Source organism: Fistularia commersonii, chromosome 26 (genome assembly GCF_037954325.1).
Source record: "Fistularia commersonii isolate RoL2024-O1a breed Wild chromosome 26, RoL_Fcom_v1.0, whole genome shotgun sequence".
Lineage (NCBI taxonomy): Eukaryota > Metazoa > Chordata > Actinopteri > Syngnathiformes > Fistulariidae > Fistularia > Fistularia commersonii.
Genome location: NC_141309.1, coordinates 12,038,336 through 12,062,439, shown reverse-complemented (window position 1 = coordinate 12,062,439; position 24,104 = coordinate 12,038,336). Strand labels below are relative to the sequence as shown.

The window sequence follows — 24,104 nt, the reverse complement described above, 5'->3', positions numbered from 1 at the left end:
TCCGACACAAGGTGGTAATATTCACCTGATCTACTATCAAAAGCATGGAAATGCCTCAGAATTAAATGTGATATTTTTCACATGTGAGGAAATTATTCTTTACTTGAGTACTGGAGTCGATTGGGGCTGTCTGAAATAAGTGAAACTGTAGTACATTCATAAAAGACTTATTGCATTTGTTTTTTTTAATCAAGATTTTTCTACTCATATTTACTATGAACAGAAAATAGTGTTGGGCAGAATGATCTGTGTAGGTCCACTCACCGTCATTTGCAAGCTCGCATTCTAATCTTTAAATAGACAGCTATTTTGATGCAAAAGCGCAACACTGACCCCTCCTCAAGCCTGGAGCTCTTGATTTGTAATGGAGGGCAAATGGACTAACAACACTTGAAAGTAAAATATGCAGAGGCAGTCTATACCCGGCGCCATTTGATGCTCTTGTTACGGTGCCCTGCTTGAGAAAACTCATCACTTCAGTCAGAGGCAAATCTACGTCTAAGTCTTTGTTAGAAAAGAAGATGTGTCAACATGCATCAAATACTTTTGGTTTATTTTTTTACTTTTATGTCTGAATATTTTGAAGGGAGTTAACTCAGTTTAGAAATTTTCACCCCAGAAGACTGATGAACCCTTGACAGGAGAAGCAATGTCATCTAAATCAAAACTTCCTGCGTCCTGGAATGACCAAGTTCCTGTTCGTAAAGTGGAAATTGACCTGAGTTCACCTGGCTTAGCAGTGTTGGATTTGGAGAAACTCCTGTTTACTGGCAAAACCATCATCAGCCATGCGGACGAAGTGTGGCTGAGGATTTATATTGGGGACCAGTAAGTATCGCTTCTGTTAAGACAAGATAAGATAAGATAATACTTTAATGATTCACAGGGGGGAAATTTGAGAAACGCGGCGGCAAAGGGCAGAAGAAGGTAGCAAAATACATTAAACAATACAAATAAAAATAAATACAAATAGATTCATTAAAAAGGACAGACTCAACAGCAGTAGAAGGATAAAAATAGATTACGAACTGCTACGTGAGGACAATCGTAAAGTGGCTTGGGTTACTCTCCAAATATTCTGCGACTTTCATATAATCTAGTTTGAGCGCAGTCCAATTGATGAAAGTTGAACTAATCATAAATCAGGCTCGCATGGTAACTTGACCCCGCCGGTTGAATTCCACATTCAGAAAAGTTGTCACATACAGCTTACAGTGTATCAAATGATTGCCATCGGGAAAGAATATCTGATTTCTCAAACGACAAACTCACACATTCGAAGTGCTCCTTCAATTCCTGACCGTAATTTATAGATCCATTGCTTGCCTGTGCTTCATCTTTAAACTCTTGCAACCACATAGTCAACAAATACCAATGCAATGTTTGTTTGTTTTTTTCCTCAGACATAGTGCAGAGAACCAGGCTGATCTAGCTGCCCATCAAATCACTCATGTTCTGAATGCAGCTCACAGTAACCACAGAGGACAGCGAGATATCTATGTGGGCCTGAGGATCTCCTACATGGGTATAGAAGCTCAGGACTCTTGTGGCTTTGACATGAGCGTCAATTTCCAGGCAGCAGCAGACTTTATTCACATGGCCCTCAAAAGAGGAGGTGAGGAGGGGGAAGATGAAATGACTACAGAACAAACAGACAAAATATACAAACAGAAAATAGGCAGACATTTTTGGAAAAGTTTGTCAGTCTCTTTATTTGTACGGGTGAGCTGGTATTTCCCAAATCCTAATTGACATCCTCAATTGACCTTTGCTCTAAGCTATCCAATTTACTGTCAGGAAGGTAAAGGAAGACAGAAATGTACAAATGCATGGCCAAAATGGGGACCTCCTAAAAATTGATTTAAACTAGTTGTTTGATTATCAAAGTAAACATCGTAATAATAAATATATAGTTGATAAAGTTGAGTAGTTGATAAAGGACAAGAGTAGGACACAAACGAATAGCGACACACATGCTAAAACTAAGTATCTGGTAATTCCTTCTCCCTTTTTTTTTTTACTCTATACAATTTTCAACTATTATTTATTATTATTATATTTTTCTTGTAACTCTGGCACAACAATTTCCTTCGGGATTGATAAAGTTGTTTTTATTCTTATTCTATTCTTATTCATTACACAGTTGATAACCAACTGGTGAAATAACTGTTGCAGTTAAACCTCTCAACCTATGTTTTAATAGGCAAAGTGCTGGTGCACTGTCATGTAGGAGTGAGCCGGTCTGCCACCCTGGTCTTGGCCTACCTGATGCTGAAGCAGAACCTGACCCTCGTGGAGGCTATTTGTGTTGTGAAAGAAAACAGAGGTGTTCTCCCCAATCGAGGTTTTCTTCGCCAGCTTATCCGATTAGACGGCCAACTTTTTGGCAAACATCACTGAGGGCTGATATATAGTGTGTTATGCAGACGAACTGATCAGATGATTTGACTGTCATCAGTTAAGTAATTTCCTTTTTTTTGTTTTAAGTTTGTGTTGTGTTTATTTCACAGCGACTGCTCATGTTCTTTGGAACCCAAAATATAGGGGAGAAAAAAAACATTACATTTCTCCACATATTCATAATATAGTTCATAGTTAAACATGCATTTCACGCAGCTGTTAGTAATCACCTACATTTTTATCAGCTTATATGTTATATGATTCACTGAATCATTTTCTGTAGCAGTAAAAAATCCACACTGTGAGCACAGGCAATCTTTGTTTTGTTTTACGAGGCTCAACATGTTAGAAATGTAGGTACTGTTTGCAGTCTTATCTACTGTGTGGTTTAAACAAACAAAGTACTGATGATTTACTGGAATACCGTGTTTTGTCATTTTTGTCACAGAAAATCACTGATTTATATAACCACCGTGTGTTCATTATCTCAAAATTAGTGAAAGGTTATTTAACAATTAAGAAAGAAAATGCTGAAATATGTCAAACATCACAAGAAAATTGTTTGGAAATAGAAAGTCACATTCTTAAAATACAGAGAAGACAAGAAAACCATTTTTTTGTTATTCGTGTGTTTCAAATCCTGTTCAATGCTGCTCATTCAAATCATATTAAAATCATAAATGCGTCAGCGTTTGCTGTTCCCTGCAGTTTTTTTTGTCCTTTTTTTAAACCCAACATCACAGAGTTGTACCTGGATGTGTGTACTGGATCCAGAAACTGCATATATTAGACCTGACACATTAAGAAATTATAACCATTAGCAGATTTTTGTATAGTGTGGAAAAAAAGACTTGTACATGGATGTAATGCAGTTTCATAAAGTGCTTGTTAGACAATCATTACTCAGAATAAACACTGTTTAGAACCAATAAGACTTTGTGTGGATGAAAGGCAAAGTTCAGGTACTCACTCATCTTATAAATAGGAACCCTCCCTCTGTCTTCCCTATTATTTGGTGACGGCCCCAACAAAGGAGCGTAAGTATCCCAAAATTATCTAAACATGAGTAAACTTATAACTTTGTTTCTCTACATATTTAACTGAAATTTGAATTTCCATGTGAAAAGGCGAAAACTTGCATGTATGAGCATGTGGAATATGTGTGTGCGTGTGTGTGCGCGCGCGCGCGCGCGTGTGTGTGTGTGTGTGTGTGTGTGTGCGGATGTGCTATGTGTAAATAACATACATCTCCGATTAGAACAGAACATTGCCATTGAAGTGACTACATTTTAGTGTTATTAACAACCACTTTAGGTAATAGTAAGCAGAACTCATAAATGTAGGGAATACTTAAATTGTCTAACTCATTTATCTAATCTCTTATCTGAGATGATTTTTTTTTGTTGTAAATCCCAGAATTGGAGCTTAAAGTGTTAACAGTTAAACAGTGCCCCTCTGTGATAATAAAGATTAATGAAAAATGCCTATCATTTTATCAAGTTGTGAGTTTGTTAGCTTCAAATTTGATTTAAGGTTATCATGACAACTCCTTGTTCATGTGCCTTATAACCAAACTGCTAGCAAAAGCTTTTTAAGAAATCAGGGGTTGAGGCCTTTGGTGCTGATGAACTAGTGAAGACTTCCAATAGACAAACCTTGTATATTTGCTCCAGCAAATGTTGTGTAATCTGATGAACAAGCTGCACTTTTGATCTATTGTCACAGTTCATCATGATGCATGCAGCCCTGGGGATCTGGCTCTTCTCAGCCGTGGCCTGCGTGGGAAGAGCTCACCACCACCATACCTCAGTGGACATCAACAGTCTTTCACTGGTGTCTTCAGGAAACAAGGAGTTTGCCTTCCATCTGTACAGAAAGTTAGCAGCCCTTCCTCAGTCACAGGGCAAGAATGTTTTCTTTTCTCCAAGGAGTGTTTCCGTCGCCTTGGCCGCTCTGTCCACTGGAACCAGGGGAGAGACTCACCAACAGCTATTCAACGGTCTGGGCTTTAACAACTCTTTACTGACGCAAGCTCAGGTGGATCAGGCCTTCTATTCACTCCTCAACACATCAAATACAATGACTGGAGAGCATACAAGTGAAGGGACGGCTGTGTTCGTAGCTAACTCCTTTAAGCCACAGCCCGAGTTCCTGGAGGTCTTGAAACATTCATACCTTGCTGATGGATTCAATGTAGACTTCAGTCATAATCAAGAGGCCATTGACACCATCAATGAGTATGTTAAAGAGAAGACCAATGGGAAGATCGACGCGATGGTGGAGAGTTTGGAACCAGACACTATCATGTTTCTCATTAGTTACATATATTTCAAAGGTACACCAAGCAAAATGTTGTTTGTCCTTCTCTGTCATTTGCTTTAAATTCGTTGCCAGTTACAGGTTTTGTATCTGCTTGTCGTGACAGGAAAGTGGGCCAATCAGTTTGATCCAAAGCTCACAAAAGAAGAGGACTTCACAGTTGATGAGAACACCAAGGTTCAAAGTTGCATATTTTATTCCAAGCAAAGTTAATAATGATCATCCCCAAAGTATGCCAGTGCATGAAGTGTTTCCTTTATGTATTTGTAACATAAAGTGTTTGTTTTTCCAGGTTCGTGCACAGATGATGAATATGGTGGATTTTTTTTACACCAACCATGACCAGGATCTTGACACAACAGTTCTCAGTCTTCCCTTCAACAGCTCCTACTCCATGATACTGCTCTTACCCGGTGACATGGCAAAGTTGGAGACTGAGATTTCTCCTGGCCTTGTCAAAAAATGGCTCAAGTGGATGACAAACAGGTTGGAAGAAGTTTCGTTTTTTTCCATGTCAAAAAGAAGTTTTGTAACCCCCTCCACCAACAAAACAATGAACAGAAGACAAAAACAAACACAAACACCAGTAACCAGTTTTCTATTGAGTGCAACCTGAGCTGTCCACAACGTTCTGACCAATCACTGTGTTGTTCATGATCACTGTTCACTATCTTGGCCTATTTCTTTAATTCATAGGAATATGGACATATCTGTTCCAAAGTTTTCCATCAAGTCCTCCTTCTCCCTGAACAATCTGCTGATGGAAATGGGGATGACACACATGTTTGGTGCTGATGCAGATTTTAGTGGCATTTCAGATGTGCAGGGATTGTCTGTCTCACAGGTGAGAATGAAAACCAGGTGGTACTGAACCTTTCTTCTCCCCACGTGTGCTATCCAGCCTCAGTGAACTTTGCATGCATCTCGCCCCAGGTCACGCACAAAGCCACATTGGATGTTGATGAAGGCGGAGCCACTGCCTCAGGAGCAACAGGCATTGAAATCATGCCATTGTCCGCCCATTATGTCCCTGTATTGAAATTCGACCGTCCATTTATGGTCCTAATTACTGAGAAGACAACAGGAAACATCCTCTTTATGGGGAAAATTGTCAATCCAACCATCTGATAAAGCAAACACTTTCACTGACAAACAGAGGTTGCATCTTATATTAAAAATCTTTAAAAATCCCGCTGTCTCTTTTGGTTTATGACAGAGCATATTCACTGTAAAGTTACCATGCAAGAATATAACTTTTTAGTGTATCAAAAGCATACAGATTCAATTATAAACACCGGCATCATGAATATTTTCATAAAATGTTTTAGTATTTAAAGCAGGGGTGTCAAACATATGGCCCGCGGGCCGGAACCGGCCCGCAAGGGGGTTCGACCAGGCCCGCAGGATAATTTGAAAGTGAAAAAATGCATTTAAAGACAAGGATTTAATTTTTTTGATTAAATGCAATTCGAGAGTTCTCCGCTAGGGGGCGCACTATTTTGGTCAGAGTAGACGACACTCTGCATCACTGAGACGGACCAATCAGCAGACGTTATCAATGCACCACCTGCTGCTTGTTATTACGTATTTTCAACCCTGCTCTCTACCTCCCCGCTACGCCCTAATTATCCAAAATGTCGTTATCAAAACAGAGAAAAGTAGTGAAAGAGTGTCGAATTTTCAAAGAAAATTTGACTACGTCTTATTTATTTACGGAGACCCCTTTGTGCTTGGCGTGTTTGCAACAATTTTCGGTATTTCAGGAATATAATATACGGCGCCACTACAAGACTCATCACAGCAAAAAATATGACCGCTTGCAAAGACAACTGAGAAAAGATGAGATCAACGAATTGCTGTCGGGTCTGAGGAAACAGCGGGCCACTTTCACCCATAGCCGAGAAATCAGTGATGCAGCGGTAAAAGCCAGCTAGCTAATTGTTAGCGAAAATGTGCAATTTAATTTTAATCACCAGCTTCACTACTGAAGAGTATGGTGGAATTCTACTGTTCATGCAACTATGCGTTTTCAGTATGTATTGTATGTGTATTTATCTTTCATGAATAAAGTTTACACATTTACAGGATAGGTAAATACTTTCTTCCTTACACACTTAATAGCACTCTTTTTAGTTTGGAGGGTGTAGGCAGGGATTCAATTTAGATTTTATATGCACATGTGTAAATAGTTTAAAAATCCCTTTCTTTATAAGTCTCATTTAATCTTAAAGTGCATTACTATATTTTTCAATACCAATTACTTGTTAAAGTTTTGTGCCTTTGTAAGATCAGTGGGATTGCATGATCACATGATTGCAATGCAAACATGTGAATGATAAAAGTAAATTGCACTTTTGTCTAGGGAAATATGAGGTGTTTCATGAAATGTTTTGTAAAAGGATTGTTCAATAAATCCCCAAATTTTCCTTATGTCCTTGTACTTCTTTACACCAAAACAGACGAAAGACATGATATTTTGGTTATTTATTGCTGAGTATGCTATTATTTTAATGGTCCGGCCCACTTGACATCTACCTAGGCCTAATGTGGCCCGCGATGAGAAATGAGTTTGACACCCCTGCTATAAAGAGCAGTGGCACGCTCTGCCTGGTGCCGGGGGATTGTGGTTGCCCAACAACCCTGACCACCGTGGATTCCCGCGACCCCTGTCATGACCGGACCTAGCCGTGGTTCCTGGACTTCCCCTTTGCCATGTTCATCCCCACGACGCCTGTCACGATCAGAACCTGCGAGAGCCCCCTCTGGACCTTCGGACCCTGACCCCGTGAGACCCCCTGGCGGACCACCGGACCCTGATCCTGCCTTGATCCTGCCTTGACCCCGCCCTGCCCGGGGCCCGTCCTGGTGAGACCCAGCCTTGTGTGACTGTCTCGGGACCAGGGAATTGCCAGCGACACCCTGCCTGCCTGAGACACCCTGCCTACCTAAATAAAGCCTCAACCCTGATTTCAGCCTTGAAGGTGGTTCCCTGCCCGAGTCCGCACCCGTGACTTTAAGAAATGATAACCATTAGCAGATTTTTGTATGGTGTGGAAAAAAAAAGACTTGTACATGGATGTAATGCAGTTTCATAAAGTGCTTGCTAGACAATCATTAATTGGAATAAACACTGTTTGGAACAAATAACACTTTGTGTGGGTGAAAGACAAAGTTCAGGTACTCACTCCCATCTTATAAATAGGAACGCTCCCTCGGTCTTCAGTGTTATTTGGTGACGGCCCCAACAAAGGAGCGTAAGTATCCCCAAATTATCTAAACATGAGTAAACATAACTTTGTTTTTCTACATATTTATCTGAAATTTGAATTTCCATGTGAAAAGGGGAAAATCTGCATGTGGAGCGTGTGTGTGCGGGGTATATGTGCTATGTGTAAATAACATACATCTCCGATTAGAACAGAACCTTGCCATTGAAGGGACTACATTTCAGTTATTAACAGCCACCTTAGGTAATAGTAAGCAGAACTCATAAATGTAGAGAATACTTAAATTGTCTAACTCATTTATCTAATCTCTTATTTGAGATGAATTTTTTTTGTTGTAAATCCCAGAATTTGAGCTTAAAGTGTTAACAATTAAACAGTGCCTCTCTGTGATGATAAAGAATAATGACAAATGCCTATCATTTTATGAAGTTGTGAGTTTGTTAGCTTCAAATTTGATTTAAGGTTATCATGACAACTCCTTGTTCATGTGCCTTATAACCAAACTGCTAGCAAAAGCTTTTTAAGAAATCAGAGGTTGAGGCCTTTGGTGCTGATGAGCTAGGGAAGACTTCCAATAGACAAACCTTGTATATTTGCTCCAGCAAATGTTGTGTAATCTGATGAACAAGCTGCACTTTTGACCTATTGTCACAGTTCATCATGATGCATGCAGCCCTGGGGATCTGGCTCTTCTCAGCCGTGGCCTGCGTGGGAAGAGCTCACCACCACCATACCTCAGTGGACATCAACAGTCGTTCACTGGTGTCTTCAGGAAACAAGGAGTTTGCCTTCCATCTGTACAGAAAGTTAGCAGCCCTTCCTCAGTCACAGGGCAAGAATGTTTTCTTTTCTCCAAGGAGTGTTTCCGTCGCCTTGGCCGCTCTGTCCACTGGAACCAGGGGAGAGACTCACCAACAGCTATTCAACGGTCTGGGCTTTAACAACTCTTTACTGACGCAAGCTCAGGTGGATCAGGCCTTCTATTCACTCCTCAACACATCAAATACAATGACTGGAGAGCATACAAGTGAAGGGACGGCTGTGTTCGTAGCTAACTCCTTTAAGCCACAGCCCGAGTTCCTGGAGGTCTTGAAACATTCATACCTTGCTGATGGATTCAATGTAGACTTCAGTCATAATCAAGAGGCCATTGACACCATCAATGAGTATGTTAAAGAGAAGACCAATGGGAAGATCGACGCAATAGTGGAGAGTTTGGAACCAGACACTATCATGTTTCTCATTAGTTACATATATTTCAAAGGTACACCAAGCAAAATGTTGTTTGTCCCTCTCTGTCATTTGCTTTAAATTCGTTGCCAGTTACAGGTTTTGTATCTGCTTGTCGTGACAGGAAAGTGGGCCGATCAGTTTGATCCAAAGCTCACAAAAGAAGAGGACTTCACAGTTGATGAGAACACCAAGGTTCAAAGTTGCATATTTTATTCCAAGCAAAGTTAATAATGATCATCCCCAAAGTATGCCAGTGCATGAAGTGTTTCCTTTATGTATTTGTAACATAAAGTGTTTGTTTTTCCAGGTTCGTGCACAGATGATGAATATGGTGGATTTTTTTTACACCAACCATGACCAGGATCTTGACACAACAGTTCTCAGTCTTCCCTTCAACAGCTCCTACTCCATGATACTGCTCTTACCCGGTGACATGGCAAAGTTGGAGACTGAGATTTCTCCTGGCCTTGTCAAAAAATGGCTGAAGTGGATGACAAACAGGTTGGAAGAAGTTTCGTTTTTTTCCATGTCAAAAAGAAGTTTTGTAACCCCTTCCACCAACAAAACAATGAACAGAAGACAAAAACAAACACAAACACCAGTAGCCAGTTTTCTATTGAGTGCAACCTGAGCTGTCCACAACGTTCTGACCAATCACTGTGTTGTTCATGATCACTGTTCACTATCTTGGTCTATTTCTTTAATTCATAGGAATATGGACATATCTGTTCCAAAGTTTTCCATCAAGTCCTCCTTCTCCCTGAACAATCTGCTGATGGAAATGGGGATGACACACTTGTTTGGTGCTGATGCAGATTTTAGTGGCATTTCAGATGTGCAGGGATTGTTTGTCTCACAGGTGAGAATGAAAACCAGGTAGTACTGAACCTTTCTTCTCCCCACGTGTGCTATCCAGCCTCAGTGAACTTTGCATGCATCTCGCCCCAGGTCACGCACAAAGCCACATTGGATGTTGATGAAGGCGGAGCCACTGCCTCAGGAGCAACAGGCATTGGACTCATGCCATGGTCCGTCCAATACGTCCCTGTATTGAAATTTGACCGTCCATTTATGGTCCTAATTATTGAGAGGAGAAGAGGAAGCATCCTCTTTATGGGGAAAATTGTCAATCCAACCATCTGATGAAGCAAACACTTTCACTGACAAACAGAGGTTGCATCTTATATTAAAAATCTTTAAAAATCCTAATGTCACCGGCATCATGAATATTTTCATAAAATGTTTTAGTATTTAAAGTATACCTATACAGTCCCTAGAACTTTATCACATGCTTAGATTTGTTTTGAGGGATTTCCCTCATTTAAAAAGGGATAATAATGTGAATGCAAGGAAAAAGGTTAAATAAGTATCATATTTATAACACATCTCCAAATTTCAAATCATGTTCAGTATTTGTGGTTTACATGAGCTGTGAGGAATTCATTTACTGACATGAACTGTACATATGATGAATATTTATAATTTGATACGAAGAACTTGATTTGGTTGTCACCAGTGGAAGAAACAACGATGACATACTGTGTGTGTGATGTGTTTTTTTTTTCCAACATGCTTTAGATAGCGAGATGATCGAACTGCGTATGTTAAGGGTTGAAGTAAATTTAAAATAAACATGATGAAACAACAGCCATTCGTAAAAGTTACAGTAAAATATATCAGTCAAAATCAAAATGTAGAATTACAGACAAAACCTCATTTGAAAAGGACTTACTCAAAATGAAATATACGTTTCGAAAAGAAGTCTTAAAATAATTAGTCTTCTCCTTTCGGCTTTTCCCTTCAGGGGTCGCCACAGCGAATCAACCTTCTCCATCTAACCCTATTCTCTGTATCCTCCTCTCTCACACCAACTACCTTCATATCCTCTCTCACTACATCCATAAATCTTCTATTTGGTCTTTCTTGAGACCTCCTGCCTGGCAGCAGCAATTCCAGCATTCATCTATCAATACATTCACTATCCCTCCTCTGCATATGACCCAACCATCTCAGTCTGGCTTCTCTGACCTTCTCTGACCCTCTCTCCAAAACATTCAGAAAGCGGCAGCCCGCCTGGTGTTCAATCGTCTCAAATTCTCCCTCACAACTCCCCTTCTTATGTCCCTACACTGACTCCCGGTAGCCGCCCAAATCAAATTCAAGACCCTGGTGCTTGCCTACCGGGCAGTGAATGGGACAGCCCTGTCTTATCTCCAGGATATGGTCAAACAACATGTCCCTACCCATCCCCTCTGATCTGCTAGCTTTGGCGACTGTCCACCCCATCTCTCATCGCCCCTGGCTGCCGATCGAACCGGTCTCGACTCTTCTTGGACTTGGTTCCTCGTGGTAGAATGAACTCCTGAAGAGGTCAGAACAGTGGGGTCGCTGCCCATCTTTCGCCGTGAGCTGAAAACATACCCCTTCACCAAGCACTACCCCACTAATCGCACTTAGCCCCCCCCCAAAAAAAAATTAAAGACGAAATGACTGTATGTATATATGTATGTAAATGGTTTTGAGATGGCTATTTGGTTTAGCGGTCACTTCTGACTTCCGCCTAATGGTACTTCGGATCTTCTGAGACTGAATTGCACTTTTTGTAAGTCGCTTTGGATAAAGCCGCCTACCAAATGACTGTAATGTAATGTAATGTAATGTAACATGTGCCGTTCCTCTGATACACTCATTCCTGATCCTATCCATCCCGGTCACTCCCAAAGAGAACCTCAACATCTTCATCTCTGCCTTCTGTCTCTTCATCATTATTACTGTTTCTAGGCCATACAGCATCGCCGATCTCACCACTGTCTTGTACACCTTTTCCTTTCATTCTGACAATAATGTTTTTTCACTTTAAAATTGCAAAAAAAAGAAAAAACCAATACAGATTTTGTTCATCAAATTATTGTCATTTTGTTGCTGAGTTAATGAGTTATTTAATGTCATGTTGGACTTCTCTCCAGTAGGGGGCAGTAGAGAGCTCCGAGCAACATGTTGATCCGCTGTGAGAAGAAGAAGACGCACCTCGAGTTTTGATTGGATGTCGGATGGTTGGTTTGAACATGGCCGAAACAACAGAAAGAGGAGCGCAAGAAGGATCATATTTTCACAAAGGCGAAATAAAACACAACCCCGAGGATGAGGCTAAGTTGGAAAGGCAACATTTCTGGAGAATTATCGATGCTTTTAGATTTTACAGGTACAATATCTCAACCAAGCAGGAAACATAGTCAGAGACAGTGCGATCAGAGTATGTCTATTATACCATGTAAAAGTTGAACGATATTGTTTGCAATAATACGTAGATTTGGAAGAAGAAATTCTTTGACTGGTCAAAGAGATTTTCGGCTGATTTATCATTTCACGTTTTCTGCCAAATTTGTCTTAATTTAAGGGTAGCTGTTCACCTATACTACGTAGATATTACCAAAAGAAGTGACAGCACATTGTTCACCTAAACACACATCAAATTCAAAAGAGTTAATAGTTAAGAAGGGATTTTCACACACACATTGACCCCATTCAAAGAAGATACACTAACATGCTGGGGACATCAGACAAAATAATGTGGAAAAACAACTCAAGAGTCCACCAATCTGCAACAGCATCAAATGAATGAAGTGCTTCACTCTTCCGTAATTAGAAAGCCTGTGAATCCTTGCCCTCTCTTTTGGTCCTGCCTTTCAGAACCCATGTCCAGGAGCAGGTCAAACGTGCGGAGCGTCAGTTTCTTCGGCTGCCCAAGCGACACCAGGATTTGCTTCCAACGGTCATGTCCAACTTAGCCCAAGTTAGTCGGTGTGCCGATCACAACCACGAGATACTGCAGGCCATCATCCACAACAGCATCCACATGTTTGAGAACATCGATTATGGTGAGAGGGTAAGGACCACTTGCAACTTGAACAATAGGTAGAATGGCATGACACAGACCAAGGTAAAACAAGGATGCCTCCTATGTTCCAGTCTCAGGCACACTGGGAAAATGAGCAGTGATATAAAACAAATAGATTGGAGATGTTGTGAATTATTCACCAAACTGTTACTGTAGATATTCAATTGATAATCTCCAATCACTGTAGAATAAAAAATTAAAGATGTTTCGTGTGAGTTCGTATATCCTTGTCTTAAAAACAATTGGTGCAGGTAACTGTTTGATAGACGTTGCCAGCAGTAATCTTATGAGTATAAATGCGCTTACTTTTTTGAGCTTGGATATATCAATAAATACGTAAAAAAAATATCACTGGTTTGATCTTTGTTGATTTTCTATTTTTTAAAATTAAAAAAAAAGCATTAATATCTCAAAATCTTGAGCGAGTCACAATTTAAGGTTTGGTGTCTGTTGTGATAAATTCAGTATTTCATTAATTTGTTCATTATCTATTCCACTTATCCTACAGAAGGGTTTTATTTACATATTTCTCAAATTAGCCCTTGATTTTTTATTTGCCCCCTAAGTGACCTCATCATGTTTAAAAGCGTACAATTAAATGTGATGAGTAAATCTAGGTGGGGAAAAGCTTCTATTTCAATCAGGAAAATGTGACAAAAAAAAAGATGAATAAGTCAACTGAAATTCAGCAAGATATCAGGAAGTAGAATGACTCTCCCTCTCATTTTTTTGGAATGATATTCCGCTAGCTGTTAAACACTGGACCAAAGCAGGCTTCCTGACAATTTTGAAACTGGAAAAAAAAACACTAATAATAATAATAATAATAATGATACATAGGATTTGTATAGCGCTTTTCATGGTACTCAAAGACGCTTTACAAGTGAAAGACAGAAGACACAGGACCTACACAATCTACACAATTCTCCAGGATTATATTTTTCCAACATTATTCTGCTCTCGTTTTAAGTTGCCTTTGCGTTTGATATATTTTTTTTTAGGCTTGAACATCAGTTCAATCAAAGATCTTTGATTATGTTAGATTCTTATCTGTTTACAGATGCAGTTTGGATTATGATATTATTGTCTGTTACAGTTTGTTGCAATAATTGCCCCCAGGGGACAAATAAAGCCTTTTGAGTTGAATTGAATTGAGTGGTTTTCTTTATGTTGGTGGATTTAGTGTGTCTTTTCTTTCCTCAGGAAGACCCGAGGAAGGCGCGACCCTCCTCAACATTTGACATGGACAAGCTAAAGTCCACCATAAAGCAGTTTGTCAGGGACTGGAGCGAGGCAGGCCGGGCTGAAAGAGAGTCCTGCTACCAGCCTATCATCCGGGAAATCCAAAGACTCTTTCCGAGTGACCAATAGTAAGAAGCACATAAGCTCAGTCACTCATACTAGCACAAGGGCTTTCACAGATGTTAGATGTAGAAGAACATTTACAATCGTATGACATGCTACTTAAAAACCTAATTACCGTTCTGTTTGTTTGACTTATTTATTCCATGTGATGTGTGCATTTTGTACATTTTATTATGTCAGTGATGTGTCTAGGGTGAGTGTGCTGGTTCCGGGTGCTGGTCTTGGTCGTCTAGCCTGGGAGATTGCACGCCTTGGTTACATTTGCCAAGGCAATGAATGGAGCTTCTTTATGCTTTTCTCGTCAAACTATGTTCTTAATAGGTATGAAAGATACAAGAGACATTTGTTATCCTTTGACCTCAGTTATCTTTTAATGTCAGTCATCACCCTCTGCAAAACTTCATGTTTTATTCAGATGTGAAAAGGTAAATTCTCAGATCCTGTACCCTTGGATCCATCAGTACAGCAACAACAAGAAATCATGTGACCAGACACGACCCGTCAGATTTCCCGATATAAATCCACAAAGTTTACCTCCAAATTCGGACTTCTCCATGGTAGCAGGGGACTTCCTGGAAGTCTACTCTGAATCTGGTTAGTAACAGATTTTGCAGTGATGCAATTTGTAGAGTTATAGCCCAAAAGCAGAATTAAGGATAAGTAGCCCCTTTAAACGTTTGAAACATTTTTTAACGTAACCAATGTTCAACTTTGTGTTCTTTTTGCAGTCTAAGCAGGTTGAAACAGTAGTTTTTTTTTCCTCCCAATAATTGACAAGAATCTGATTTTAATAGCTGTTTAATTTATCTTGGTCTTGAATTTGGTAATTTGGTCATAAATACAGGTCAAAGAATGAATCTGCAGCAAATCCTGCTTCTTATCAGTATTATTTTTTTTGCCATTTTTGAATCATGTTATGATTCATTGTATTCTTCTGACAGACTCCTGGGACTGCGTGGCTACTTGCTTTTTCATCGACACAGCTCATAATGTCATTCAATATGTCGAGACCATCTGGAAGATTCTTAAACCTGGTGGAGTGTGGATCAATCTGGGTAAGTCAATTAAACAATTGAATAACAGTTTTTTTTCCAAACATAATATTGTCATTTATGATATACACTATACAAAGTTGTTGACATTGATCAATTTTCAAGGACAAATTAAGTGCCATAGACTTCTTGTGCTTTAAAAGCAACTAAAAGATTTTGACTCTGATGACTTTCTCTGTAAACATGTCTATTATTGAAAACTGAGGCTGGGTTGTATTTACTGTATATCCAATTTCCTCAGTATTGCCTTGTCAGTTACTACACAATGTTGCGTATACACTCACGAAATGTCCCCATAAAAAACATACAAATCCCGTAGAAGTCAGATCACAGCTGATTGGGTTAATGTCACAACAATAATGATGGCAGAAAGGGAGGTTGCAGGCCAAAGTCTTCAGAAGCTGCAGACAGGAACTGGGGTGTCAGAAGAACTACAGTTTCTGTGGTCCTTAAAGTAAAATCCTGGGTTTGGGGAGCTTTTTAGAGGTGTTCCAGATGTGTCCATCTGGTTATAGGTCTGGGTGGTTGACCCAGAACATGTCGGGAGGATTTTATACATTATAAATAATGTTTGAATTAGATTCAAGTTGACGATTTTATTCAACAGATACATACAAATGAATTGCTTGACCAAGGACTAATGTTTAAAAAAATTGTTTTGAGCTTCCACCAAACATAAGCAAAAGTAAATGTTTTCAATTTCTCTTCAGGTCCTCTGCTTTACCACTTTGAGAACATGGCTAATGAGTTCTCCGTTGAACTCAGCTATGAAGATATCAGGGCAGCGATGGTTAAATTGGGCTTCCACTTAGAGGTAAACCTAAGCAATGAAATCTCATTTCCTTTTTCCTGTGTTACAGTAGTAAAATGGCATTGATTTTTTCCTCTGCAGATAGAGAAGGAGTCTGTGCACACCACCTACACAGAGAACGAGCGGTCTATGCTGAGATATGTTTATGATTGTGTTTTCTTCGTGGCTCGGAAACCTGGAGAACTCTATTTTAACTGTCAAGAAAATGAGCAACAACAGAGTTCTCCTCCAGCTGCCAAGTCACCACGGCGAGAGGAGACAAATTATCTTACGTGACTGAGTTCTTTTCCATCAATGACTGTCATGTTGGCTGTTGAAAACTGGAATGGCAAGATGGAAAGAAAATGGACACAGAAGAAAAAAAAAGTTAGTGGACGTATGTTTCCTTTTTTTTTTTTTTTTAATTATTATTATTTTTATAAGGTCTTGTGTCCACGAACCTTTTTTTCGACAATGATTGTCTTTTCTTTTTTTAATTGTTTCCTATGAAGAAAGCATGTGTGCTGCAACAGCAAACAGTTGTATTTGAATATCTCTATATAACGTTCCAAAAAGCACACTGGAGTTGTGACTATCCATACATTAAAATGCAGTGGACACTAAAACCTGCTTCATACAGCTTGACAGTATGATCTCCATGACTGCCGTTTGTGATCTGGAAACCGTGATGCCAACCTACAGACAGTACACTAGTGTCATGTGTCAGACCTGTAATACATGTCTTATTATGGTAAGATGTTGTGCTGTGGATGTACACTATGCAGGGACTTTTTCTACATACCTAAAAAACCCATCAGTCCAAACACTCTTCATCCCATGAGGTTTAAGTGTGACACAAACACTTACATCTTGACTTTTAATGAAGTTGAATGACTCAAAGAGCAAAGGTTGTACGTATGATGATTTTTTTTTTTTAATATTGTTCCAATAGCTACATCGGCACCTTTGCTTTGATCAACACTGTAAACATAATTGATGCCTGTTTCAGCTATTAAACAATAAAGAAAGCCAGATGTTTTAACAATATTTACTGTGAGAGTTTCACCTTTTAATGCAATGCTAAACATTTTTTACACATTTTCATAAATGGGAAAGGCCCATGTTTCTTTAGTGCCCTTAAATTAGTGAGAAGGCCAAATGTAATGTTTTGAGTAAATTATGTTTGCTCATCAGTTATGAAGGACACTATATGCATCTGGTATCTAAAGTGTACGCCTCACTTTTGTATCTGTTTTTATATACTAACCTGCCAAGAGAAAGACTTTAAAAGATAAATTGCATTTATGCAAATGACTGATTTGTATTTCCTTTATTCACTCCGTGATCATTTTTCCATAGGAAGACTGCAGTTTGGAGAGTAAAAAAGGAAACAAAAAAGTTGACGTTTAGTAGTCCATTTGTATGGCCATTCACCATAGTAATAATAATGATCATGAAGGTTTGCAGATTTCTTAGTATAATGGCAACTAACTTATAGCCATATAATGGATGACTCTAAATACATCTTGTTACATTTAAATGTAACTTAGAGTTGTATGTACAAGGTATTTATGCAAAACACACCGAAGGGCCTATTCACTTTGGTCAGGGTTCGGCAACCTCTACCATCCAAAAGCACCGGGAGCCACACAACCCTTTTGAAATTTAAAATGTTTTTTTTTTTTTTGCTTTTATGCCATGTATAATGGCTGCAATATGTGCTGCATTTTTTAAATCAATGAACAACCGCAGAGAAAACATGCAACAAAACATGTTGAACTCTGAAAAAAGATGTTGGGTTGAAGGTTACTTTTAAACAAAATATTTGGTGCTATTTGAGTGCTTCGGAAAAAAGCCGAACTTAAATGGTCTATCAGCAGCAAACCAAAAATGCTGTCTCCTCTCTGGGTGATGTCATCCTTTTACAGTGCTGGCACATGCTGTTGCTTATTAAGAGCAACAAAAATGTTTTATTTATCTGACATGTTTTATTTAGATCTTACAATAGCTCAATAATCTTCAAAATTAAAATTACATTTTGAAAATTAACAAATTAAAAGAAAATACATTTGAATTAAATACTCGTCAGTTACTTTCAAAAGCCACAGGGGCCGCATCAGAGGTTGCCGAGCCTTTTTTTTGTTTGTTTTTTAAAACGAAAAAAAAATTGCAAGGGGAATATAACATATATTAAACTTGGTGGTTCACAAGAAATCTCAGATATCAAACTGTACATTTTTTGGTTTGGGGATTTTCCTATAAGTTTTAAGCATTTTTTTTATAATCCAAAATCGTTTATAAAGTACATAAAATTTGGGGAACACTTCCGCATTCTGTTTTTGTGAATGAAGAACTTGGCCAGCCCTAAAATAGAATTTACACATAGTTCATCTCTTTTGTTGCTTAAAAGTAAACCAAATGTTATGTCATCTCTTGAGAAGGAAACTGGTGACAATGGATAATTGTCTTTAACCCATTTTTGAGTTTTAGCCCAAAAGCCCTGTACTTTTCGCATGAGAAAAATATATGGTCAGTGGTTTAAATGTTGTCTTCATAAAAGGTACAAATATTATGGTCAATATTAAAGCGTACCCTCAATAATTCCTTAGATGGGTAGATGCCATTCATAATTTTGAAGTGGGTCTCTTTTGCCTTGGGAGGTATGGGTAGAGTCAGATACGTAGTCGATTCCTTATCAAATTTATTTGAAATATTATTTTTGTTTTGACGTCCAGGGAATAAGTTTTGTGTAAAACATTTCCTCATAAAGGAGTTGCTGCATTTTCTATCCAGAATTGAGATTCCCTGGAGTGATAGTGGGGGTTGTAAGGTTGTATGGTTTGGTGCGTCATTATAATTTTGGTCAGGAATACAAATTGTTGAGGTCGCCGAGTCTTACTTAAGTTAATAAAAACTCCTGCACCGGTAATATTTGTACATTTTGTGAAGACAACAGAGAAACATCTGACCATATATTTTTCTCATTCGTAAAGGTACAGAGCTTTATGGCTAAAACTCAAAAATGGGTTGCAGACAATTTTCCATCGTCACCAGTTTCCTTCTCAAGAGATGACATAACATTTGGTATACTTTTAAGCAACAAAAGAGATGAACTATGTGTCAATGTTATTTTAGGCCTGGCCAAGTTCTTCATTCTCAAAAACGGAAAGCAAAAATGTTCCCCAAATTTTACTTTCTTCATAAACGATTTTGAATTATATGAAAAATCCTTAAAACTTATGGAAAAATCCCAAACCCCAAAAATATACAGTTTGATGGCCTTGTGAACCACCAACTTAATTACATGTTATATTCCCCTTGCAAGTTGTCTTTTTTTTTAAATTTTATTTTTCTATCTATTTATTTAATTATTTTCTTTTACTTTCTTTTTCGTCTAGCATTATACATTTCTCACAAACCGTTAACACTATTAACTTCTGATTACATACAGAACGAATGTCCTTATGTCCTTTGCTTCCTCATCCCTGGTTGTTTCATTGACATTGACCTTGCCATGTTTATTTGTACATATGTATATTTGTTTGTACTATTTATGTTCAATAAAAAAATAAAAATAAAATTAAAAAAAAAACAAAAAACTCCTGCACCGGAAGAGCAGTGTCAGTGCGTCTTCCGGTAGGCGGGAACAGACCAAGGTACTTGGATCTGATTGGACAGCCAAGCTGTCTTTCCTCACTACCGCCATACTCTGTGTAGAACAACCGCATCCAGTCCAACGCAACCCACTGACTCTCCTAAGTCTAAACCACCAAGTCTTTTTTTTTGTCATTCTCAGTACTTCATGGCGAAAAGACGCGCCGAAGACACTTTATTTCCCGACTCGCCAAAAAGATGCTACCGCTCGCTGTGTAGCCTGGATATGGCGTTGGAAAGCATCACTCCTGCCGAAGGGGTGAGCCCGCAGAGCCTGTTAGCTCTGGTGGGAAACCACTGCAGGAAGAGGCCGTATTATTTTGAAGATGCGAGGCAGCGGCCACGGGAAGCGGCTCTCAAAGACACGCAACACGCCGACTCCCACGACAGGCAAGCGGCACATGTGTTGAGGCTTCAGTCTTCTGGAAGCTTCCATTGCAGTGGCGGCTCCGTTGCACCTTTGAACCATAAAAAGCGACCAAGAGAAGATTCGGAGGGGGTAGCTGATGCTACCAGCACGGTTAGCTATCAAGTACGTAAAAGTTAACTTCGTGGTCTTCGTGGTGCAGTCACACTTTCTCGCCGTTAGATGGCACACTTTGCACATTTATCTCAAATGTACTGAGTCCGCAGTTAGTGGCTGCTTTGCACGTTTCTCCTGAGAACCGTCCTCACCTATTTCTCTGTTATTTCAGGTGGGATCAGAAACAAACCCCGAGGATTGCACTTACAACTCTTTTCAGTTCTGGAGGCTTCCTTTGCCTGAGCTTGACATGTCACTTTTAGAGGATACCAGCAAGCTAAAGTCAAAGGTCAAAAACTCTTCTGATGCCATGGAAACCTGAAAAAGAATTGTAGGGAAAATCATCAGTGTGCAATTCTGCTGCTTTGGAGATGGGGGAAGCAAAATGGCCAGACAGTTGCCCCGTTGATTGATACAGTAAATCTGGATCGGGCTGGCACAGGATGCCATTGTGGACTAACTAGGTATATGAAATGGAAACAAACATAGAAACATAGAAAAAGTACATTTCCTGCTGACTGAAATTTTGTAATTCGGTTTTCATGGTTCATGATGTATCTTTAATTGGAAATCATTTGATACATGTACGTAACGATGGGGAGTGCCCTCTTGTTCAAAAGCACTTCCTTTTAAGTTTTGTACAAAATACTAGTATACAGGTCTGAGTGCTAATATATAATCATAAAGATAACCAGTCTTGCATAGTTCCATTGAATTTTGGTTTATCTCATTCCTAAAATCTGTGTATAGTGGGTGCAGTCATAAATATTGTGGAATACACCATTCATAAGGCCTTTCAGATTGTCCTGTTTAAGTCCCTATATGACAGTTGGTCACAAAAATATTCATACCCCTTGAACTTTTCCACATTCTGTAACGTTATGACAACAAATGTAAATATATTGTTATGTAATTTTATGTGAAAGACCAACACAAAGTGGCGAAGTACAAAAAAATATATGCATGATGCAATTTGTTGCACTCAGAGAAAAGGGGGCTGAGTACTTTTACACACCAGATTTTTCAGTTTTTTTATTTGTGAAAAAGGAAATAAATTCACTTAAAAATGTATTGTATTTCACAAATGTGTATTTCAAAATTTGCGTTGGTCTTTCACATACATTTCCACGTTTGTGGTCGTAATGTTACAAAATGTGGAAAAGTTTTATGGGTATGAGCACTTTTGCAAGCCTCTGTGTATGGTTGTGATAGAACTCCTTAGGATAGATTAAAGTTGTACATGTGTAGACAAAGAGTTGGCTCTTATTTTCAGAGCTGTCATTTGAGAACAAGTATAAACAACACAAGGAGCCTGTAAGTTGAACTTCTAGAGAAATATCTCAAAATGTTTAAATGATGGTGACCAAAACGTCTCCCCCCCTTATTTATTTATTTTTTTTACATATATCGTAGTTAAATCTAGCTTTCTAATGTTGATTCATTTGATATGTTGCCCTGTTTTTCCAATAGAAAAACCTTAGTTTGACCAGGTGTCTGTTAAGAATTAATGAGTTTTAAAAACTTTATATTTTCATTGAGATACTTTACCTACTGTTGATTTACCAAATATTTGTACATGCTAATAGTTGAACAGAAGTAGTTTTTTAGAAAAAAAGTGATCTGACTTTATTGCTTAATGTGCTTTTTTTTTCATCACTTGTCAGTTGAAGCTGCAATTGACCTTTCCAATGACGTTTGATACTATTTCTAAGGATTGTCTATAAAGTATTTCTTTTGACTACATATGTATGTAAAAGTGTCATTTTTGATTCTAAAAGTTCAGTAATTAATGACATGAACCAGAGACGTACTCTGATTCATGTCATTAATTACTGATAGCAGGTAGTGCGGGTACGGGTCATGTGATACACACCGGCCTACACATGGGAGAAGCTTTTCTCAGCGGTGGTGTCGCAATCGGAGATGTTATCTGGTTTAAGATGCAAAAAAAACGGAGTCAATTTAAGTAGCTGAGGCCTGAACTGGATGCCCATTGCTGAGGTTTGCGGCCTCCTTGGTCTTGTTTAATAGATGTGCATCAGATGTTTGTATCCAAAAGCTTCTGATGGATGCAAATGAAGGCTCCTCCTGCACTGTAACCTTAAATACTTTCCCTTGGACCTCAACAGAATCAAACCGCCCAGTGCTTTGCTTCGGTCATTGTATTTTTTTAACTTAAATATAGTTTTAGATCTTATCACTGCAGCCTGGAAGGATCCGGATACCTGGATGGAATTTGATGTTACCTGACTATCCTTGATATTAAAGGCCCTTTTTCCCCCAACAGTGATCCATTGACAGATTCTTTAACACGTGTTTAACAAGAAATGAATCATGACTGATAGACTGACCTCCGGTTCAGATCTGTCAAAAGGAGGAGGTAAGCGCTGGGAGTTCAGGAGAGATCCTTCTTGGAACTGCCCTCCCTGCCCTTTGGACTGGCGGCTGATAAAAGGCCGCTCAAGTTAATGAAGATGAAGTGTAAGTTGGGGATGGGAGGGGTTGACTCCACTTCGAAGCAAACGCGGCACATGTTTTCTACGGAGATCCCCCTGCTGACATGGTGAGTGGAAGGAAGCTTTTTTGTATCTTTGCTACGGTGAAGGCAAATCTACGTTCGGTATATTGGGTTTTAACCAGGTAATTAATATGCCCTTAACTTTTGTAAACCGACGGAGTGCGTCATCATAGAGTTACTGCTATCTCGATATTTAACTTATTCAAAACATTAAAAGACTCGTTCTGCTTTGTCTCCAAAATATAACTTATACTTCAGTCATTTCCTTACTGCTATGTGTGCAGTTTTTCAGACCAAAAGGCCCACAGTGATTTGCTAAATGAATAAGGTTTCAACAAAGTTTTCAAGTCAAAACAGTATGTGATATGTACAAATGAATTTGAAAAAAAAGAACTAGGGGTCAAATCCATATTCAATACTCCTCTGCTCTTTTCTGTTTTAACTAAAGAGCACAACATAGTCGAGATGTTACACTAACACTATATTCAATGTTTCCTTCCTTGACTCAAATCCACATTTTTTTTCAACAGTTCAGTGCAAAATAAACTGTGTGAGCTAGAAAGGTATTTCAATCGGTATTGCTTATTTTGCCAAGTCCTCGGTCATGATTTTCCATGTGAAACCATCCCAATTCATAAGTTGGTGATGAGGAAGGCTCTTGCCACAAATGAAATGATAATGAAAAAAACAAAACAACATAATATGGTGATAAAATTGTTTTCACCTTTATCTTACATCAAGATTCCCTGGTTTCGTTCTAACAGGCGACCTTTCTAGATGGAATTCGCGTGCCCTGCCCGTGTCTGTGCGGGTTTCCTTTGGGTTCTCTGGTTTCCTCACACAATATAAAACATATAGTAGGTCCATTGGAGGGCCTAAATTGCCCAGATGTGTGAATGAGAGAATGAATGCTTATTAGTTTATATGTGGCACGATTATCCACAGTCAACTGTTCCAGGGTATTCCCCTGCTCTCATCCAATGACAGCTGGGATGTTTTTGATTTCTGTTAAACATATGACCTCATCTGCTCTAAATTAAGCATATATATGTATGTATATTTATTTATTTCAAACACAATACTGGGGCACTGGACTGAACTGCACTGCCGGCCTGTTTAATACTC

General features: G+C 38.9%; 5 protein-coding genes across 6 annotated transcripts; all 5 read left to right on the top strand.

Annotated features, from left to right (window-relative positions):
* Positions 1-428: 428 nt before the first annotated feature.
* LOC147218631 (dual specificity protein phosphatase 26-like) lies at positions 429-3,304 on the top strand. Of its 2 annotated transcripts, none has more exons than XM_086174089.1 (3): positions 429-828; positions 1,404-1,525; positions 2,204-3,304. In XM_086174089.1, exons 1-3 carry the CDS (start codon positions 650-652, stop codon positions 2,398-2,400), a joined length of 498 nt encoding a protein of 165 aa, XP_086030215.1. In that variant the 5' UTR covers positions 429-649; the 3' UTR covers positions 2,401-3,304. The 2 variants fall into 2 exon arrangements, with proteins under 2 accessions (XP_086030215.1, XP_086030214.1); XM_086174088.1 differs by having other exon boundaries at positions 1,404-1,615; positions 2,204-3,299.
* Positions 3,305-3,376: 72 nt separating this feature from the next.
* On the top strand, positions 3,377-5,910 carry LOC147218630 (alpha-1-antitrypsin-like protein CM55-MM). Its single transcript, XM_086174347.1, has 6 exons — positions 3,377-3,437; positions 4,126-4,735; positions 4,826-4,896; positions 5,012-5,205; positions 5,416-5,563; positions 5,653-5,910. The coding sequence occupies exons 2-6, from the start codon at positions 4,132-4,134 to the stop codon at positions 5,845-5,847; spliced, it is 1,212 nt and encodes a 403-aa protein (XP_086030473.1). The 5' UTR covers positions 3,377-3,437; positions 4,126-4,131; the 3' UTR covers positions 5,848-5,910.
* Positions 5,911-7,903: 1,993 nt separating this feature from the next.
* Positions 7,904-10,364, top strand: LOC147218629 (alpha-1-antitrypsin-like protein CM55-MM). The gene is made up of 6 exons (XM_086173914.1): positions 7,904-7,973; positions 8,601-9,210; positions 9,301-9,371; positions 9,487-9,680; positions 9,891-10,038; positions 10,128-10,364. Exons 2-6 carry the CDS (start codon positions 8,607-8,609, stop codon positions 10,320-10,322), a joined length of 1,212 nt encoding a protein of 403 aa, XP_086030040.1. The 5' UTR covers positions 7,904-7,973; positions 8,601-8,606; the 3' UTR covers positions 10,323-10,364.
* A 1,874-nt stretch (positions 10,365-12,238) lies between these two features.
* carnmt1 (carnosine N-methyltransferase 1) lies at positions 12,239-17,595 on the top strand. Its single transcript, XM_086173910.1, has 8 exons — positions 12,239-12,381; positions 12,870-13,065; positions 14,281-14,447; positions 14,623-14,763; positions 14,858-15,036; positions 15,384-15,497; positions 16,205-16,308; positions 16,387-17,595. Exons 1-8 carry the CDS (start codon positions 12,245-12,247, stop codon positions 16,579-16,581), a joined length of 1,233 nt encoding a protein of 410 aa, XP_086030036.1. The 5' UTR covers positions 12,239-12,244; the 3' UTR covers positions 16,582-17,595.
* A 2,396-nt stretch (positions 17,596-19,991) lies between these two features.
* LOC147218627 (uncharacterized) lies at positions 19,992-22,204 on the top strand. The gene is made up of 2 exons (XM_086173892.1): positions 19,992-20,470; positions 20,634-22,204. Exons 1-2 carry the CDS (start codon positions 20,087-20,089, stop codon positions 20,781-20,783), a joined length of 534 nt encoding a protein of 177 aa, XP_086030018.1. The 5' UTR covers positions 19,992-20,086; the 3' UTR covers positions 20,784-22,204.
* Positions 22,205-24,104: the final 1,900 nt, after the last annotated feature.

Coding starts and splice junctions, on each gene's coding strand:
- LOC147218631 (XM_086174088.1), top strand. CDS start 650: ATGTCATCTAAATCAAAACTTCCTGCGTCCTGGAATGACCAAGTTCCT. Junction 829..1,403: donor AGGATTTATATTGGGGACCA/GTAAGTATCGCT, acceptor TTTTTTCCTCAG/ACATAGTGCAGAGAACCAGG. Junction 1,616..2,203: donor CATGGCCCTCAAAAGAGGAG/GTGAGGAGGGGG, acceptor ATGTTTTAATAG/GCAAAGTGCTGGTGCACTGT.
- LOC147218630 (XM_086174347.1), top strand. CDS start 4,132: ATGATGCATGCAGCCCTGGGGATCTGGCTCTTCTCAGCCGTGGCCTGC. Junction 4,736..4,825: donor TAGTTACATATATTTCAAAG/GTACACCAAGCA, acceptor TTGTCGTGACAG/GAAAGTGGGCCAATCAGTTT. Junction 5,206..5,415: donor CTCAAGTGGATGACAAACAG/GTTGGAAGAAGT, acceptor TTTAATTCATAG/GAATATGGACATATCTGTTC.
- LOC147218629 (XM_086173914.1), top strand. CDS start 8,607: ATGATGCATGCAGCCCTGGGGATCTGGCTCTTCTCAGCCGTGGCCTGC. Junction 9,211..9,300: donor TAGTTACATATATTTCAAAG/GTACACCAAGCA, acceptor TTGTCGTGACAG/GAAAGTGGGCCGATCAGTTT. Junction 9,372..9,486: donor CAGTTGATGAGAACACCAAG/GTTCAAAGTTGC, acceptor TTGTTTTTCCAG/GTTCGTGCACAGATGATGAA.
- carnmt1 (XM_086173910.1), top strand. CDS start 12,245: ATGGCCGAAACAACAGAAAGAGGAGCGCAAGAAGGATCATATTTTCAC. Junction 12,382..12,869: donor GATGCTTTTAGATTTTACAG/GTACAATATCTC, acceptor CCTGCCTTTCAG/AACCCATGTCCAGGAGCAGG. Junction 13,066..14,280: donor ACATCGATTATGGTGAGAGG/GTAAGGACCACT, acceptor TTCTTTCCTCAG/GAAGACCCGAGGAAGGCGCG.
- LOC147218627 (XM_086173892.1), top strand. CDS start 20,087: ATGGCGAAAAGACGCGCCGAAGACACTTTATTTCCCGACTCGCCAAAA. Junction 20,471..20,633: donor CCAGCACGGTTAGCTATCAA/GTACGTAAAAGT, acceptor CTGTTATTTCAG/GTGGGATCAGAAACAAACCC.